Here is a 20,356-nt window from a genome sequence, read left to right as displayed (position 1 = left end):
TCCGTACACATTCTGCAAGCGCCTACGAATGTTTGCGATGCTCTGGTTTTCCGCTAAAATAAACTTTATGGCAGCGCTGTGCTCGGGACCCACCTCCGTTACAGATGCCAGTTTGAATGCTACGTATACCGCTGCCACGTATCGGATCTTCATGAAACTTTAGGAGCTTGATGTCCCACAACAAATTCCGCATTTTTTCCATCGTAATTGGCCGAGAAAAAAAAATTGTTGCATTACTTATTGAATGCGTCTCGTACTTCCATTTGTGTCTGTTTTTGGTGTTTATTCTGTAACAGTATATGGCAAGAATCTTGTGCGTAAGGTCGTAATTGCCATTCAAGCATTGTAAAGAAACGCATTTTTTGCAGAATTCCAACGATTCCCTGTACCAGCGGATGTGGCTAGTCATGAAGCAAGCGCGACCAGACGTGTTCACCGTGGACAACCAGGAGGGCGTGGAGCGAGTGAAGAAAGAAAAGGGCAACTACGCCTTCTTCATGGAGTCCACCAGCATCGAGTACCAGACGGCGCTCAACTGCGACCTGCGCAAAGTCGGCGGACTGCTCGACTCAAAAGGTTACGGCATAGCGCTGCCCAGAGGTGAGCAGCAACAGGTGTTACGTCACATGCACTGCTCGCCATTAAAAATGCTGTTCCATAAATGTCAAACTGTCATTACTAAATGCCTGGGTGAATGATGACCATTTCAGCACAATCGCACACTGTCGTTTTCTTTATTGAGATTCCATTCCCCCCGAAGGGGGCGGGCTGGCAGCAGCTTAGTACGCCGCTCTTCAACCTACAATTTTTTTTTAAATGAATAAATAATAAAAGCAGGTGATAAAATCGGTGACTTAAATCGTAAAATGGCGGAACATTATGGAACTTAAAACATAAAACCAAGGGTTGGCAATGCTAATAAAATACACAGGAAGCAGATAGGTAAAATAATAGACAGTCACTTTAAAAACATTGTGACAGTCTGGTTTCTATTAGCAAGAGGTATAAAAATCACACCCAGCGACATCTTGATTTCTGTTCGCAACACTTTGGAAAAGATGCACAACACTGAACACTCACTTGAACACTGCACTAAAAAGTTGGACAAATATGACACACCACATCCCACGGCAGACAGGGGGAACCTGGACAGATGCTGGGAAAGAAAGGGGGAAGGAGAGGAGAAACAAAGTGGGGGGAGGGCCGGCCGGTGTGGCCGTGCGGTTCTGGGCGCTTCAGTCTGGAACCGCGTGACCGCTACGGTCGCAGGTTCGAATCCTGCCTCGGGCATGGATGTGTGTGATGTCCTTAGGAAAGTTAGGTTTAAGTACTTCTAAGTTCTATGGGACTGATGACCTCAGATGTTAAGTCCCATAGTGCTCAGAGCCATTTCTTTTTAAGTGGGGGGAAGGGGGGAAAGGAGCTGATGGAGGACAAGGACTCATAAGAGGGGGGGGGGGGGCTGGGCAGGCACGAGAGGGAGTGGGGAAAGGCAGAGGAGGGGCATGTAAAAGGACTTGGGTGGGGGGGGAGAAGGAGGCAGAGAGAGGGTAGGTGGGCAAGAACAGGATGGAAGGTGGGGTAAGAGGGAGCCCGAAGAAAGTACAGAGGAAAGGGGAAAGGAGGGGGAAGTAAGGATCAGAGTTGATAGGAGGGATAAATGGAGGAAGAGAGGGCATCATCCTGGAGGGGGAGTTGATGGAAGCCACCTTAGGAAAGAATATGAAGGGTGTAGAGATGGAGGGTAGGGGGGACACAACAGTGAAGGCATATCAGAGGGCAGGGGGTGGAGAGGAGAGGAGCACCCAGGGGATGAGGGGGATCAAGGCGGCGGGACGTGTAGGGTATGTGGATATGTTCGAGGAATAGGAGTAGATGAGGGAAAGGAATCAGGTTGTAGAGGATCCACGTGGGGATGAGAGGCTTATACGGAAGTTGAGGTGGAGTGTATGGCCCTCAGGGATCTGGAGGGACTTATAGAATTTTGGGGGGGGGGGGGGGATATCCATTCATTACTGGCATAACAGAGTATGGGACGGATTAAGGATTTGTAGGTGTGGAGGATGGTAGAGGGGTTCAACCACCATGTCCGGCCAGAGAGGAGTTGGAGGTGGTTGTGTGCTTTGGATTGGAAAGAGGGGAGATGAGGGATCCAGGAAGGTGGTGTTGAATGGTGGCGGCAAGGTAGGTGACGGTGGGGGAAAGGCAGACAGGACGGGCACAGATGGTAAGGGAGAAATTAAGGAGCCGGAAGGAGCGAGGGGTACGACCTACAATGATTGCCTGGGTCTTGGAAATTGATTTTCAGGAGCCACTGGTTACACCATGTGCCAAAAATGTCAAGATGATTCTGGAAAATGCGTTGGGAGCGTTGGAGGGTAGGAGCAAGGGCAAGGTATGCGGTGTCATCGGCACACTGCAGGAGGTGTACTGGTGGTGGGGAGGGGGGTCATATCTCCCATGTACAGGAGGTAGAGGAGAGGAGAGAGCTCTGGGGCACACCTGCAGAGGGGTAGAAGGTGCGGGAATCGGCGTTATGGATGGTAATGTAGGAGGGGCGGCGGGAGAGGAAGGAGGCAATCAGAAGGACCACAGCGTCAGTAGGTGTAACGTCTTCTACATTTATCTGCCTTCTTATTCTTCTTCGTCTATCGCTAGATACATAAATTGAAGTCCCTCGATCGCTTCTGTCTATAAGTTCGGTCCAGTCTACGGAAGTGCTGTGGAGCTTTTGACGCTGTTTTACTAACAGGTACACTGATTTACGAGGAAGGTTTGTGCATATAATTTACAAATATTTCGTGCTAAGTGACTGAACCATGATGATCTGAAAGTCTCCTGCCACTATGAAAACAATGTGTCTGCCATCTAGTGGCAATCGTAGATAGGCCGGCCGCCTATCGCGTCAAGCAGGAGGAAGTATCACCTGAAATTTTATGCTGACGACTCCTTCAGTGTCTGTAACGATTCAGAGCAAAGTAGTACAGTACTGGTAAACTGATCCAGGACTGCACGTTCATTATTTGGGATGAGGTTCCGATGTCTCATAAAATATCCGTAGGACCGGTACACAGAACAATGCGAGATTCGCGGAACAACGATAGCTCTATGACTGGCTCCACCATTTTATCCTCTGGAGACTTCCGTCCAGTCTTACCAGTATCTGCAATAGGGGCGATAGCAGACAAAGTCGAAGCATCTGCCACCACCATCTAGCAGTGAAATTCAACCCCTTGAAACTATCCACGCAGATTATACATTACATTTTTCCTCTGCGTTTATCTGTTTTCGCGCCGCTGCCCCACCGTCCATTTGCAGGACGATGCGAGTGGCTGCCATCGCGTCGGTTATCTTCACTTTCATTATTACGACGTCTCTCGCAGCGTGCCCTGTTGGTGCATGATGGAGACCGTTCGTTTCATTTTGGCTGCTACCTGCGGCAGTTCTCCGCTCGCTCCGAGACACCATTGTCGGTCTCGTCCGACCTATCGTCGTTTTCTGTTCTGGGGTTCCTACCTTCTGCTTCAATACATATTAGAAGTTGAAGTCCATAGACGCGGTTTCTGTCCGTATTTTCAGGCTCATCTCATGAACTGCTTCCCTGTATTCATACCGTTTTCACTAAAGCCGTACTCTCACAGGACAGCCGGCCGTGTTGGCCGAGCGGTTCTGGGCGCTACAGTCTGTAACCGCGCGACCGCTATGGTCGCAGGTTCGAATCATACCTCAGGAATGGATGTGTGTGATGTCCTTAGTATAGTTAGGTTTAAGTAGTTCTAAGTTCTAGGGGACTGATGACCTCAGAAGTTAAGTGCCATAGAGTTCAGAGCCATTTGAACCATCTCACAGGACGTGAAAAAGTACGTGGACGAGGAGCTAGTGACGTCACAGGATGGAGTTCCACATTCCACTACATTGTGAAGCCTGGGATGAAGAACCTGGGTGTTCTGTCTCGTCAAGAGGAATGTGGCCAATTAGACGCGGATTTTATGTGACCAGCATAGCTTGGAAGACGCCATATTGTTTACAATTAACTCCGTATTTGGTTTTTTAATTACAGAGTAGGTGATACGAATATAGGCTGTTTCAAGCCATCAGAACATTGAGGACGTCTCGAAAACGCATCGTTTTAGGTGCGATTTGTTATAATAAAATGACGAAACTGCATACCGGTAGTTAAAAGCTTCCCATATTGATGATTTTACTGTTATAACTAGGGTACTATGAAAGAATAGCGTTTCAATCCTGTGGCACATTGATGATTTATCGAAAGCGCATCAGTTTGTCACAGCTAAATATCGAATAATAACATTCTCAGATACAAAAAATGGCTCTGAGCACTATGGCACTTAACATCAGAAGTCATCAGTCCCCTAGAACTTAGAACTACTTAAACCTACTACTACCTAAACCTAACTAACCTAAGGACATCACACACACCCATGCCCGAGGCAGGATGCGAACCTGCGACCGTAGCGGTCGCGCGGTTCCAGACTGAAGCGCCTAGAACCGCTCGGTCACACGGGCAAGCATTCGCAGATACAGCCGTTGTACAATGTATACCATATAACTCAGGCGCTTTTAGCGTGTCAAGTCGCAGCGTAATCGATAGCGTTGTGAAAGGTAGTGGGCTACTTGCAAATTTTTTCCATATTTCGTTTTCGAGAAGATGTTATTTATTTTAAATAAAGTGCTTGCTGCAATTCTTGTTGCATAGGCCAATGACCGGTATGTTCCCCAATGGCGAGAAATATGTTAGTAAGGAGCAATCGATGTCAGAAAGTAACTGTTGGTCATTACTTCAGAAACGTTAATCCATACAATAACGTTGGTATCCCACCACTATTTGGGGCGCCTCCAGATACGTTGTCGACCTAGAATCTCGTTGACTGGAGTAAGATTGACTTCCCCCGCCTCTTCGAATGAATCCTGATGGCCAGTAAAGACGTGTCTGGAGACGCCCTGGACACCAGTGGGATACCACCGGCCTTCCATTCGACCCGACAACCAGGAGTTATAGTCTGAGGTGCCATTTCGTTTGATAGCAGGACCTCTTTGGTTGTCATCCGCGGCACCCTTACAGCATGGCGGTCCGGCAACGATATTACTCTCTCCTTTTTGTTGCCCTTCATGGCAAGCCAACCTGGGCTTGCACGGCGACAGTTTCTACTGCTTCTCTCCGGGCTTGGCAAACACTACCTTGGTCAGCAAGGTCGCCAGATTGCTTCCCCACTGAGAACGTTTGGATTGTTATAGGCAGTACCCTCCAACCATCTCAGGCTTTTAACGATCTAATGTGCCAATTGCACAGAATTTGGCGCGATATCCCTCGGGAGGGCATCCAACAGCTCTATCAATCAATGCCTAGCAGAGTAACTGCTTGCATAAGGGCCAGAATGGACCAATGCATTCTTTACTTGCTCGGACGGTGAAGCTCTTTCTCTTGAATAAATTTTTCCGGAATCGCATCATTTGTTTGTCTACAGATTTCCATCCCATTCAGATACGAGGGTCACTCCAAAAGAAATGCACACTATTTTTTTTAATCCATCTTTTATTCTACATGTTTGAAAATTTTACAGTGTGTAGATACATCCTTTAGGAACAATATTTTCATTTCTCCACACCATTTCCATCCCTCTCAACTGCCTTACGCCATCTTGGAACCAGCGCCTTTTTCGACCTCTTGTGAATGTTTCCCACTCTCTCATTTTCACAGCACAGGAATTCTATGACAGCACGTTGCTTTTGACGAACGTCAACTGTAGCACCCAGCTTGAAGACATGCTGTGACGGTGTCACTCACGGGAACAGGTTGAACTAAGTTTGAAAACAAGCGGGGAGGATGTGTCTACACACTTTAAAAATTTCACACCTGCTGAATGAAAACTGTATTTTTACAAAAATAGTGTGCATTTCTTTTGGTGTGACCCTCGTAATTTCTTCGTGGTGCATCTTTTTTTTTTCATAGGCTGTACATTCGCCTTCAGCGTTGGAGGAGAATCTATAGCCATTCTTCGGTGTCATGTGAAATTCGTAGCACCCCTCCCCCCCCCCCCCCCCCCCCAGTTTCGTAGTAGTGGAATGACTATTTAGGAAAATAATGAGGGAATGGTACACAAATAGACGGTTGCCGCCTTGTGAGGTCATGACTTTAATTACGACTTATTATTCGAAATATTCTCACGTGCCGCGCGGGGTGGCCGCACGGTTTAAGGCACCATGTCACGGATTGCGCGGCCCCTCCCGCCGGAGGTTCGAGTCCTCCCTTGGGCATGGGTGTGTGTATTGTTCTTAACATAAGTTAGTTTAAGTAGTGTGTAAGTGTAGAGATCGATGACCTCAGCAGTTTGGTCTCATAGGAATTCACAAACATTTGAACATTTTTAGTCTCATGTAATACAAATATCCTTATAAGGCTTTTTTAAGACTGGCTGCATTCCGTGTCCCCCTGCAGTGTCACCCATCAACAGGATACGGTCTGTTGGTCTTATCGTGGCCAGAGGTTGGAGTTATCTTGACCGCTGGCTGTCTCAGAAGCTAGACAGAGAGCGGCTACTCTCTCTCTCTCTCTCTCTCTCTCTTTCTCTTTCTCTCTCTCTCTCTCTCTCTCTCTCTCTCTCTCTCTCTCTCTCTCTCTCTCTCTCTCTCTCTCTCTCTCTCTCTTGCTTTCACTCATTTATCAAATACCCAGGATGTTTCCGCCAGTTTCTAGCAGTTAAGGCGTATTGAGTGCTGTCGGTTGCAAATACCTGCATGGGCTGAGTAGTTCTCGGTGGTACTTCATCAGCCTTCAACCTGTGGTGAGGCGGCTGGTTGTATCTGACAGCATCGGATCGTCTCAGCAACAACAGCCCCTAGCCACTGCACAGCGGCTTGCTATGGCGAGATTCACACGGACTATGGAGATGTTAAATATGGGACTCCATCTAGGAATGGGAAAAAACTATCTCTTAAAGCCGATACCAATAAGTTTACCTGTGAATATTTTTCAGTGTTTGTTTGGTCTCGGTTACAAAAGGTGTTCTTTTATTTTTTACTAACAACTGGGTAAAAGTCCAAAATATCAATTAATCATAGCAGTAGTGCTAAAATTTTTGGTTTATTAATAATCACTTTTTAAAAAATGAGTAATTTTTATTCATGAAATTTCTATTGCTTTGAAATTGTGTTATTTTACGTAGAAAATGGGAAAAGCGATCAGACAAAAAAGAGCAAGAAACACATGGCATAAGATCTGGCACAGCATTGCTGAGACAATGGATGATATATTGTAAGGTATGCATTGTGTCAGACTTACGCCACTTCGTCTATATGGTAATTTCCTGCTGTTCGCCATTAGTTGTATTACAGAATGGCACCATCTAACTAGTCGAGAAGTATTTTATGAAGTGCAGTATCAGTGAGGTACAATGCTCACAAACAAGTCCCTTACAGATGTAAGTAGCTGAAGGAGGTGGGGGGGGGGGGGGGGGCTAGGGACCCATATAAGGTTACATCCGAGAGCTTGAGCGTACCACACACAATAGTTCGTCAGGCATGAGTGGAGTATAAGATCACGCCGTTATCTTATGAAGTGGCCCCTGATATTCATCTGGAGTAGAACAGGTATAGTTCCAACTCAGAAAATCCAAAAGTCCTCACAAAGTCATTATCAACACAAAACTGACTAGTCTATATAGCAGTCTGTAGTCCAATGCCATGGCAGGTAGCCAGGTTCCAGTAGCATGTAACGATGATGATGTTTAGAGCCTCCACCCGGCGGCGATATTACTGTGGAGCTTCCGGTCGCTGCTTAGAACGGCACTCAGGCCTCTAGGTGCAGCACAAAGTGATTCATCAGAAGTGCCTCCTACCCATTGATTCCTGCTCTTCATCCACTTTGACACGATAACATTGATATCTTCTGCAATCGACATTGCAATCTGGGCAATACACAAGCGTTCACTTTAGGCACATATCGAAGCCAAATATGAAACTGCTTGCGCCAAGCCACATGAGTCGCTAGTTCTCTCTCATTTACTCTCATCGTACCTACGAGACATAAATTTACGCCGCACGGCCTGTAGTCATCACGCGCTGACCTGTCCTTCCTGGTGTGCAGACTCGCCGTTCCGGACAGCAGTGAGCGGTGCTGTGCTGCAGCTGCAGGAGCGCGGCAACCTGAGCGCGCTCAAGACGCGCTGGTGGAAGGCGCCCGAGGGCAAGGAGTGCCCCTCTGACGTGAACACGGTCGACAGCGCGGAGCTCGGCATCCTCAACGTGGGCGGCGTCTTCCTCGTGCTCGCCTTCGGAACGCTGGGGGCCTTCTTCGTCGCCATCCTGGAGCTGCTGTGGAACTGCCGTAAGATCGCCGTCGAGGAGAAGGTCAGTGGGAACACTGTGGAGACTCTGCTGTTAGCTTCTCACCTTGAGCTGATGGCTTGCTGAGGCACGCATAGGGTGTAACGGAGGGGTGTAGCAAAGGGATCGGGCACATCTGTCACTTATGGAAAAAGGAAGTATATTACAGTAATTGATCCGAAAACGCTTTTTGAGGGTTTGTCAAGAAGTCTAAATTACCATCTCGAGACAAAAATTTGAAAAAAAAAATCACATACATTTTTATGGTCCTGGCACACTCACACCCATGCCACAGTACCGTAGCGCGCTGCTAGAGGCAACAGAACGAAACAGGGTGGTCCATTGATAAATACAATAGCTCTTTCAGGCGTCTCCGAAAGAACAGACACCATTTTTGATCGTGCAACACATTTGAACATGATACAAAAGAAAGAGAGACATTAGCTGCCATTAGTCATTGAAATATTTCACTGGGGAAGTTAAAAATTTGTGCTAGATTGGGGACCTATTCTGTATCTTTCATACCGATCGGTGCAGTATGTTAGCCTCAGTAGTGACGTCATTTTCGGCTCTTTATCCGAAGTTCCTATTCAGTAAGTTTCTGAGACTTGTTACCAATCAGTCCTCCTGCCGATTTTTCGACAGTTATACCGAGAGGTTTTAGATTTCGGTATGGCATTCTCGTCGGTTTCTGTGTGGTTTATTTACACCTAGAATTTGTTATTTTAAACATATTGAGAGGTTTTAGCTTTGGGTTTAGTGATAGTGTTACTGAAGAGTCACCAGGACATGTCCAGGTGAAAATATTGAACTTTCTGTTATGAGATCCTTCCTCTCCACCAATTTCCATATATTCCATACACTGCCTTGAATCCCCTAAGCCACACGGGATTAGCCGAGCGGTCTAAGGCGCTGCAGTCATGGACTGTGCGGCTGGTCCCGGCAGAGGTTAGAGTCCTCCCTCGGACATGGGTGTGTGTGTGTTTGTCCTTAGGTTAATTTAGGATAAATAGTGTGTAAGCTTAGCAGTTAAGTCCCATAAGATTACACACACATTTGAATATTTTTGAAGCCCCTAAATTGTTGAAATAAACAATATTCAACACAGTGTGTAAATTGTTTAAACAATATTCCATACATAACAATCGATTTCCCTCCAAATGACAGATCAAATGAGTCTTTTTCCACCAATTTCCAGGAGGCATCGTTGGAGGGGATGGGGGTTTACCAGAGGGGGAGAGGTTAATTAATTGATCAATTTAATTAAGTAGTCAATCAAACTGATAAGAGTGATAGGGGCTATTCCAATAACTCAGACCTGAAAGTGTACCTGTAGCAGTGAGGGGGAGGGGGTGGGTTGGACGTTTCCTGAGGGGGGAGGGGAGTGGAAGGGGGTGGGGGAACGAAAGGTTGTGCCTGTAAATCAAAGGGAAGGATCCTTTTTGCAGAACAATAGGCTAAGTATCTGTCAATCAAAGGAGAACGATAGGTTTGCCTCTAAGTGCATACCTGCCCCTGATGTAGGCAAGCTGCACTAACAAAAGGACTGGCGACCACTTTGTCCTCCTACTTTCGTCGTTTAGTGCCCTAAACCGCTAATCATCATCATCATCAGACCCACATCCTCTTGGTGATAACTCACTGGAAATGGTAACAGCAGTGAAATATATAGTACTGAGATACATGAAGTGGGAGCGTCACCTAAAACTATTTGTAGGATCATCACATATTGCAATGCATCCACGAAAGAAATGGCTTATACAACAATCGTTCGTCCAATTCTTTAGCATTGCTAGTTCATGTGGGGCCCTTGCCTGGTAGGATTAATAGCTGCAAATGAGAAGATCGACAGAAAACCGGCGCATTTCGTCATTTTTTTTTTCGTTTATTAAATGCGCCAGTGTCAGGAAATCCTCATCAAACTCCAGTGGCAGACGCTGAAAGACAAGCGTTGTGCATCATAGACAGGTTTATTGCTGACATTTCCAGAGTGGACTTACTAAGGACAGTCAGCCAACTTTCAGTGTACGTAGAAAGAAATACAAGAAATTGAAAGTCGACAGCACTGTAGGAGTTTGGGGGGGGGGGGGGGGGGGGGGAGCAGCTGCCTAATTTGAATAAACCAGTAGCAGAGCCGATTACATTAACAACCATCACACTCAAATTGCTGCACAAAAAAGTGTTACACTAGGATCTGAATACGCTTGATGGCCCTTGTGCAACGCCACTTGAGTTTGGTCAATTTCACATAAATAAGTAACCAAAAAATTAAATGATATTTACCAAATTCTGTGATCGGGAAGTGAGTATGGATACCATTTTTCACTACTGAAATTACATTAAGTTTTTATATCACAATGAGATTTATTTAAAACAAACACATTCGTGTGAAAAATGATAATGTACTAGAATATTAAAATAACATTAGTCTCAAACATTAAGTACAAGTGAAACTGAGAATGTGTGGTTGAGGAGGTTCACCATGAGTCGCAACTACTTTCTTTGAGACCTCGTGCAACCTAGTGTGTGCTGGAGGGACACAAGATCAAATGTGAATTAATACACCACTCACCAGTGACTGATCACTCTGGGAAGACTGCTGTGGAGCACGTGCAACTGATTCGTACTGCAGCCTCCGTGCAGTTGACTCTGTTACAGAGGGAGCAATTGAACAGCCTATTAATCCACTAAATGCAGGAGCTGTGCATATTAGCACTACTGTTGTCGCCGTGCATTTGGCTATGGCTGATGGCTGTGTTGAGTGAAGGCTGATTGTTCGATCTGGGCGGCAGCACACCAGGTCGATCAAAGGACGCTGGAGTGAACCCACGACAGCAGGGTGTCCGCAAAGTTTATACGTTTTGCTTCTGGTGGCAGAATGACGCCCAAAGTAGACTCTCCAGTGGTCCAGAAGAGAATTCCCTGTCGTTCTGCCCAGCAACCATTCAAACCCACGGTGCTGAATCCTTCAAAAGCCCTTAACTGCCAACCCTGGCCAGCGACAAACTCCGCGTCAATTACACCTCCGAAAATAGTGCACTGGACTCCCATCACACATATAGATAAATAACACCCTCCAATGGATAAGGTTCCCGCCAGAGTAAATTGTGCCAGGAAATGTGAGTTGATGTAGCAGCTGGCCCATCAATCGCTGAGCTTGCAGACTGCACAAGAGAGAAGCCATAGACATGGGAGCTCGAAAACGCAGTATGCAAAGATGGCGGCATAGGCAGACCCTCGTCATTTCGCACACAAGCGCCGTGCATCCATCAGAATATGCCACACCTCCCATCCTTCCAAGAACCGACAACCTCGACACACTAACGCATCCCTCGGCTATATACCTCGACTGCATCACGTGGCTACAAAACGGGAAGAAGAAAAAAGCGCTGGAAATAAGTGAGTTCCACAACCCACATGTAATTGGACTATCAAGTCGTTATAGTACATAGTGTTCAATCACTGTGACTACATGTAAGAGATCGGCCGACACACAATAAATAAACTTTGCCTAAAAGATAAAATTAAAGAGAGATGCTGCTGAAGGACCTGCCATCTAGGAGTTAGACGGATCAGAAGTGCCTGCCATCTTTTATTGCCCCTCACTCTCACCAGATTTTTGCGCCGTGTGTGACTCACATTAAAGAAGTAAAAATCTGCAAAGCACTGGTCACTAGGAACTGGCTAGAGGCACGATGAGACAGAAATGGTTTGAATGTTGCCAACCTCTCAGCCTCTATAAACTACTGTATCTCATCTAACACAGACACATCCACAGGGACACCTACAGTCACCCATGCAATTTCTCACTCACTCACAAGATTGCTGGGCACCAGGCTGAAGATCGAGCTGGGTGTTGTCATAGTATTTTGTTGGATCACACAGTCCTGGCAATCATCCCTCACTCATATATCAGACAGTCGAAAACAGAGACTTATGCCCAGCACAAACATATTCATACAATCCAAAAATAAATTAGTGCATTACAACGATTTATCTTTAAAATATACCTAGTAACTTCATACATTCCGTCTCCATGAGCAAAAATAACAACGGTCAGACGAAATGTTGACATGACGTAAGGTCCATTTAGTTGACTTTCACTCTTACAACATGTAAGAGGAGACATACATTCTGCACTCAAACCCATTTAGAAGATGTAATCAGTGTTACTATACATGACATGCAGTGCAACATTGTGCAAACCATAAGTAAACACAAATGATAAAATCAGAACAAATTAAACCAATATGGAAAATGGTGAAACACATTAACAAATGAGTAATTAGACAGTTCAGATGATGTACATCATGACGACAATAAATATCTAAGCTGAAAGCAACAACATGAAATCCCAAGGCATTAGTGTGACAATTTCTACAAGATGAAAAGTGTTGAAAATGTACAGTTATGACGAAGTGAAAGAGTGAATTTATCATTGTTTATGCATGTTTATCGGGCTACAGTGAAATCACACAAACATACAAAAAGGAAGACAAATGTCACCAGAGAAGCGGTGGATTTAGGTATCACAGAGGATTGTCATATGTCCAACAAGACATACACTACTGAATAACATAAACAAGACAAGAATCAACGATTAAAAGAAACAATTACATGAAAATCTTGTACATGACATAAATCTTTGAAACAAACTATCGGTTGCGGAAGACAATGCCAACCATATCGACATGGCACAGGTTTGTATGTCATAGACCTAATATTTAACTGTACAGAGCAAGACTTCACAGGCTGATGCTGAGTGCCACACCGGCACTCAACACTCAAAGTGTATTCTCTGTTCAAGAAGGTGGATGGGAGTTGTTGCTTGTTACTGTATGATGGAGCGTGTGGGAAGTTCTAGGGACCATGCACATGGGTTTGCCAATGAGTGTGGCACAGCTATTGGCTGCAGGGAGCAGCACCAGACATCCCCCCATTCGTTAGTCGTCACATTGGTAGGACCATGTAGTTTGTGGTCGACTTCTGGTGGTGTGGAGTGACAGGAGCGAAGTATGGGAAGATGCATTGGCTACTGTCAAGCAAAGAGCTGCGTTTTACGTGCAGACTGGCTGGTGGCAAGAGTGCCAGGAGTCAAAGATGGTTGTGATAAGCTTGCGTCCTCAAACAGACATCTACAGATCATGTTGTCATAGCCTTTTACCCTGGCAAGAACCCTTTGACTTCTTATCCCTCGTTCTCTATTCGGCGGTTTAATCACATATCAAAGTACACGGCTGAAATAAATCGCACATACATTACTGGAGACACGACAGAAACACTCTTGTAGCTGTTCTGAAGCAACAATGATCATGTGGCGAACTTTAAATCATGGATATTGATTTATCTCTTTGGCAATATAAAAAAGAATGATGTAAAGAATTATCAACATTAGAATCAAGCTACAGCACCAGATGGAATTTAACACAATGGTGCGTTTCAGCTATCAAGGCCTTTTGCAGGTGGTCGTGGATGTACACAGTCTGCTGAAACTGATCGTGATGTTAAGAAAATAAAAATCCAACTGCTGCTATAATACGGTTCGAAATACTTAGTATAGTAGTGGACATCCTGAACTGAATCACCGTGTTCAAGACACTGAACAAAAGAAAATTATCAACGTCACTATCGTCAGCATCACCAATTGTCACTTGATGTCCACTACTTGATAAAGACCTCGTCTAAATTCCATGCATGGCCTTCATTTTCTCGCGACCATTCAGTTCTCACATGTTTCCTAAAGCCATCGACCCAGCTTCCATTGTGTTGGCCTCTCTCTCTTTTCTTTTACATCCAGCAGAGAACTTCGATGATACACCCACTCTCCCTCCCTCTGGCTACTTCTGATGCCCACTGTCATTTCATTGTCACTGCAGCATAAGTACGTCGTACCCTCCAGTCTATTCTCTGATCCATTTGCTTTCTTTCACGTATTTTCTGCCGGAACTCAGCATGTGTCTCTCTATTTCTCACCGCGCAAATTTAGTTTCTGAATGCTTTTCTGCACTAGAAATTCAAGTAATGGACTCCTTACAACTTTCTATGTCATCCCGCACCATTGGTCAGAGACTAGCAGCAAGCTGGACCATGGAATTACCATCCCGTGAGCGGGCTGTCGTTAACACCATAACACAAACGGGCGCTCTTAGACTGGTGCCATGACTGGGAAGCATGGACAACTGATGACTGACATCGCATTGTGTTCAGCAATGAATCGCGTTTCCTCATGTATTACCTCCCGTGGGATGGCGGCGTGGTGACGTTTTTCGACAGGAAAATGCACGTCTGTGCATGTAACATGTCTCTCTGGACTGCCTGCGTGAAGTTGAGGTACTTGTGTGTCCAGCATGACCCCTAGATCGGTCTCTGATAGTACATGTTTGACTCAAGCTCGTCGAGAACCCTATTTCAGTGCCAGTGTCCAGGATGTAAAGGATCAGTTGCAACAGTTGTGGGCCAGCTTGCCTCAGGAGACAGTACCATGGCTATATGACACCCTTTCAAACCGAAGTACTGCATGCATTCACGCTATAGTATATACAGAATACATATCATTAGAATAGCCAGAAGGTTTCAGCGAATGTCACCAATTATCTTACCATAAATACTCAAGAAGCTTTGCTTTAGCAGTGAAGCTTACAACGCGCACTCCTTGGAATGAAAAAATATGAAAATCTTTCTGTTATAATAATAAAACCTTGTCACATCTTTTGGTCTGCGTTTTAACATTACTGCTTGCATTATTACTGATGCCACTTGAGCACTGACTCCAACCAGTTGCAACAACCCCTATGACTGCCTCACATCACACAACATATGTCTTGTGCGATGTCACGGTCCATTTACCTTCTGGGATTTTCCTCCCGATATCTGTAAGTGTAGTTTGTATTGTCTTCATTTTTTATATCCATATGTCTTTATAGCTAGTTTTATTTATTTGCTTTCAATAAAATTACCTTCTGCATAGCAGGTCACGCCTCTTAGTTCTGGCGTTGTGATAAATACAACCACCCAACACCCTGATTAGTCTGTTATCTGACGGCTTTGCTTTCCTATGGAATTTGAGTGCAGTTTAATCGGATAGTTTGAAGAATGGTGGAACCTTGATAAAAAATCTAGTGGTAGATGAAAGGCAAGACTCAAGATCCAGTTTTGCATTCACTGTAGTTTGATTATATGACAGTCAGAAGAATTCCCGCATCAGTGGTGTATTTAAGTTTACAAAAATAAGTTTTCACTAACCCTTTTCTGCTTACAATGAGCATATATATTTTACAAAAAAAAGACAAACACAAATCAGAAAATGATTTTTGTTTGATTGGCAAAGAATTCATTGGCGTGTTCGCTGGTTTGGATAAACCAATTTGACTCACAGAATTGTAAAATGTCAGACGGCCAACTCAGGACGAATAAGTTTAGCCTCGTGACACATGATATGTCTGAGATGATATGCAGTTCCACTGTCGGTATAGTTGGAAACTACCATTGCACTTAGGCCACCCCAAGTCTTACCCACTAGGGAAAGACCTGAAATTCTCCACCAGAGAAGGACCAGAAGATGAAGTAGGTAAGGAATCACGATCACTTTCAACCAAACCCCTGTACGGGAGCCGAATTAGCAGAAAAAACCCGCCTCCCCATTGTACAAACCATCAAACTATCCTCTAGTCATTGAATCTCACCTCTTGACTGTTGTGCTGGCCTGATAGCACTACGGTTTCCACACTGGGGGAACAAGGTTCTACTTTGCATGTCCTTAGAGGAGCCAGCCAGTCAGTCAAAATCTCTCTTTTCTGAAAAAAAGATTTTAGACTACGTTGCCGTCATTCTCACGATAAGCATGGCCATATTTCGGCAAAAAAGTCTACCTGTACGGGACCAAAGTCCCTCATTTACGGAGAGCTCTAATATTTCCAGGCCAACCATTTCCAGTTTCTGAAAGGAGGCTGTTAAGCTTCCCAGACAGTTATGGCAATGAAACATATGTTTTTTGCTGCTCACTAAACGAACCTGACGACTTCCTGGTGTCAGGAGAGTTACAGTGTTGCCTCGACTAAACACATGCACCAGCCGCTCTGTTCATATATTCCCAGATTCTAACATGGGAATGCTTGTATTTTATGACCATCTCACCACTCACACAAAAGTTCAGTTTACAGTAATCTCTCATGGCTTCCTCCACCCACTTTCCGCCAACTGGCCGCCTTTGCGGTGGTCTGTCACCCGACCCAGGTAGAACGTTTTGCTAACTGCCGCCCTCCTGCTTCGACTCTAAGTGGGAACAGTGGAGTGTCATAGCCCGAAGTCCCTTTGCAGATACAATTCATGGAGCGCTTCTTCCACGAATCACTCGCACAGGCAGGTCGCTGGACACTCCATCTTTCTCGCTGTTCTCTGTCACCTCCGCTACGGCGCCTCGGGTGCATGCTCTCTGCAGGCTGCATATTCAGTTATATGAACAATGTGCCAGCAATTTCCTCCTGTAAAAGAGTCATAAACCAGAAGTACCAAATGCTCTACTGGGAAATACCTTGATCATAACCTAAAATATGAATGTTTATCTGACCAACAGCGCAGTGAAAGTGTGAGAGTGGCATGCCACCTCTCATGTGACAGGATTTTTAACCAACAAAATATTATTAGATGTACTGGTTAACACCTGGGAGAGTAGACTGAAATAATACCAATTACACAGCAATACATAGGCTAACTTCCTCATATTACAGTTACAGATTGTGTATAAAATTGTATCTTGTTTGAAAATACAGAATAAAAGACCACTTTTAGTCAACCCTTATATTAAAGTGCAATGGTGAACAAATTTCCAGCTGTTTCTTGACATTTAATTGAAATACACTTATTTACAAAATAATATACTGACATAGCCTCTCGTTGTAAAATGGTCTCATCTTCTAATTAAAGTTGAAATAATGCAAGAATCCAGCGGATCTTAAAATTAAAGTACAATAGCAAAATCAATTTCAGTCATTTCTATTTGCTGGTTAAAATACAAAATACCGTTACTAATCATGTCTTCACATTGTAGTTGATATGCAAGTGTATAACAAACATGGTCTCTGATTTCAACAGATCATAGAGCAAGTGAATGAATTTAAATATTTAGGGTGCATTATTACATGTAGGGCGAATAATTAAATACAAAAGAAGATGGACCTGTTTATCTACATTACTGGCCATTAAAATTCCTACACCAAGAAGAAATGCAGATGATAAACGGGTATTCATTGGACAAATATATTATTCTACAATTGACATGTGATTACATTTTCACGCATTTTGGGTGTATAGATCCTGAGAAATCAGTACCCAGAACAACCACCTCTGGCTGTAATAACGGCCTTCATAAGCCTGGGCATTGAGTTAAACAGAGCTTGGATGGCGTGTACAGGTACAGCTGCCCATGCAGCTTCAACACGATACCACAGTTCATCAAGAGTAGTGACTGGCGTATTGTGACAAGCCAGTTGCTCGGCCACCATTGGTGAGAGATCTGGAGAATGTGCTGGCATTTTCTGTATCCAGAAAGGCCCATACAGGACTTGCAACATGCGGTCGTTCATTAACCTGCTGAAATGATGTAGGGTTTTGCAGGGATCGAATAAAGGGTAGAGCAACTGGTCGTAACACTTCTGAAATGTAACGCCCACTGTTCCAAGTGCCATCAATGCGAACAAGAGGTGACCGAGACGTGTAAACAATGGCACCCATACCATCAGGCCGGGTGATACGTCAGTATGGCGATGACGAATACACGCTTCTAATGTGCGTTCACCACGATGTCGCCAAACACCAATGCGACCATCATGATTTTGTAAACAGAACCTGGATTCATCCGAATAAATGACGTTTTGCCATTCGTGCACCCTGGTTCGTAGTTGAGTATACCATCGCAGACGCTCCTGTCTGTGATGCACCGTCAAGGGTAACCACCGCCATGGTCTCCGAGCTGACAGTCCGTGCTGCTGCAAACGTCGTCGAACTGTTCGTGAAGATGGTTGTTGTCTTGCAAACGTCCCCGTCTGTTGTCTCAGGGATCGAGACCTGGCTGCACGATCCGTTACAGCCATGCGGATAAGATATCTGTCATCTCGACTGCTAGTGATACGAGGCCATTGGGATCTAGCACGGGGTTCCGTATTACCCTCCTGAACCCACCGATTCAATTTTCTGCTAACAGTCATTGGAATTCGACCAACGCGAGTAGCAGTATCGCGATACGATAAACCGTAATCGCGATAGGCTACAATCCGACCTTTATGAAAGTCGGAAACGTGACGGTATGCATTTCTCCTCCTTGCACGAGGCATCACAACGTTTCACCAGGCGATGCCGGTCAACTGTTGTTTGTGTATGAGAAATCGGTTGGAAACTTTCCTCACGTCAGCTCGTTGTAGGTGTCGCCACTGGCGCCAACCTTGTGTGAATGCTCTTAAAAGCTAATAATTTACATATCACAGCATCTTCTTCCTGTTGGTTAAATTTCGCGTCTGTAGCACGTCATCTTCCTGGTGAAGCAATTTTAATGGTCAGTAGTGTATTTGTATACAACCACACACAGGCTGTTAGGAAAAATAGTCCGCAAGGGTAGCCTACTGAAGTTCTCTAAGCTTTGGCTATACCTGTGCTGCTCTGTGTATGCGAAAACTGGACTCTTAAGAAGAGAGACGAAAAGAGAAGAGAAGTATGTGAGATGTACTTTACTGGATGTATCGCTGGATATACTTTTAGTGACAAAAAAAGAAATAATTACATTCGAGCTGAAATGAATTTGCAAAACGTAACTGACACAATAGCACAATACCATGTGCCACATGCAACAATCACTAAAACAATAAAAGAATGTAAACCAGGAGGTAAAGTATCTTTAGGAAGCCCAATAAATAGATGGGTTGACCAGTTTTGAAGGAGATGGAAAGGTCCAAAAGCGCCAGCCCTTCATGTATATGATGATGATGTTAGCCGGCATTAGTATGACCACTTATAAAATCGCAAATTCAAGTAAAACATTAACACTGAAACTGCTGCACATTTAAAAGAGAGAAGGAAACGACAGAACTATGTAATGATTTAAATACAAGAAAACAATATGTGGATAACGAGAACCAGCAATAAATGACAAGCTGGTTTTTATATATCTCGATTGCCTCAGACTCCTCTGTATTGTATGACTGTATATGATGTGACAACGTAGTCTCAAACTTCACGAAATTTATTCGCGGATTGCGAATTCTTTGACATTAGCTGTATTAGATACAGCGCACGTGATAATTTGTGGCGGTCCCGGAGTCAAACCCGGATTTCCCGATTTTTGGGAGCGGTCGCCTTAAACCCTTTGGATATCCATGCACGCTCCCTGGACCGATCCAGACCTCCATGTGCCACGCTTTATATCTCTCATAATGCTCACAACGTCACTTGGATTCCCGTAATAGGGAAAACGGGACTACATTGGTTAAGGCTCAGCCAAAAAAATATATTTTGAAACCTTATTAAAGGTAGTAAATAATTTATAAACGATCAAGCATTAGGGACGGCACCTTCAGTCGGGGAAAATCGTGAAGAACCAGTGAGGGGTCTTACAATCCGATGAGAATGCCACGGAAGTTTTCGACTTTTTATTAATTCTTTAATTCGTTTTAATAGTAAGAAGTTTGTAATTTTTTACTCCATGAATTTGGCCTTGTAAACTTTGCTTCGTGAGTATTTATCTCAATGACGAAATGTTTGGTAAATCCTTCTGGTTATGTTAACTTCTACGTATTTTGTGTATTTAAATATACTGGAGCTTTCGACTACAGCTCACACAAAATATTTTGTACACTGAAAGCTTAATTTTGAAAATCTCATTTACTTTACCAAAAACGCTACTGCTCACTTTTTACTCTTCCACTATCTTCTCTTGCTGGCAACCCAGTTGTTGCCTTCAACTGCCCTATATACAAAAGCTCATTATCTTGTTCTATAACTTCGTTGCTAATTCGTACAGGTTTCC

General features: G+C 44.4%; 1 protein-coding gene across 1 annotated transcript in view; it reads left to right on the top strand.

Moving 5' to 3' along the window:
* Positions 1-20,356, top strand: part of LOC126324287 (glutamate receptor ionotropic, kainate 2-like) — a 241,491-nt gene that overhangs the window by 197,705 nt on the left and 23,430 nt on the right. Inside the window, exons 15-16 of the mRNA XM_049994947.1 lie at positions 369-600; positions 8,105-8,367. Of these exons, the coding sequence (XP_049850904.1) occupies positions 369-600; positions 8,105-8,367 (495 nt within the window). The remainder of the gene's footprint in view (positions 1-368; positions 601-8,104; positions 8,368-20,356) is intronic.

This window comes from Schistocerca gregaria, chromosome 2, assembly GCF_023897955.1.
Source record: "Schistocerca gregaria isolate iqSchGreg1 chromosome 2, iqSchGreg1.2, whole genome shotgun sequence".
Lineage (NCBI taxonomy): Eukaryota > Metazoa > Arthropoda > Insecta > Orthoptera > Acrididae > Schistocerca > Schistocerca gregaria.
The sequence above is the reverse complement of the archived record's forward strand: the minus strand, read 5'-3'. Positions and strand labels throughout refer to the sequence as shown.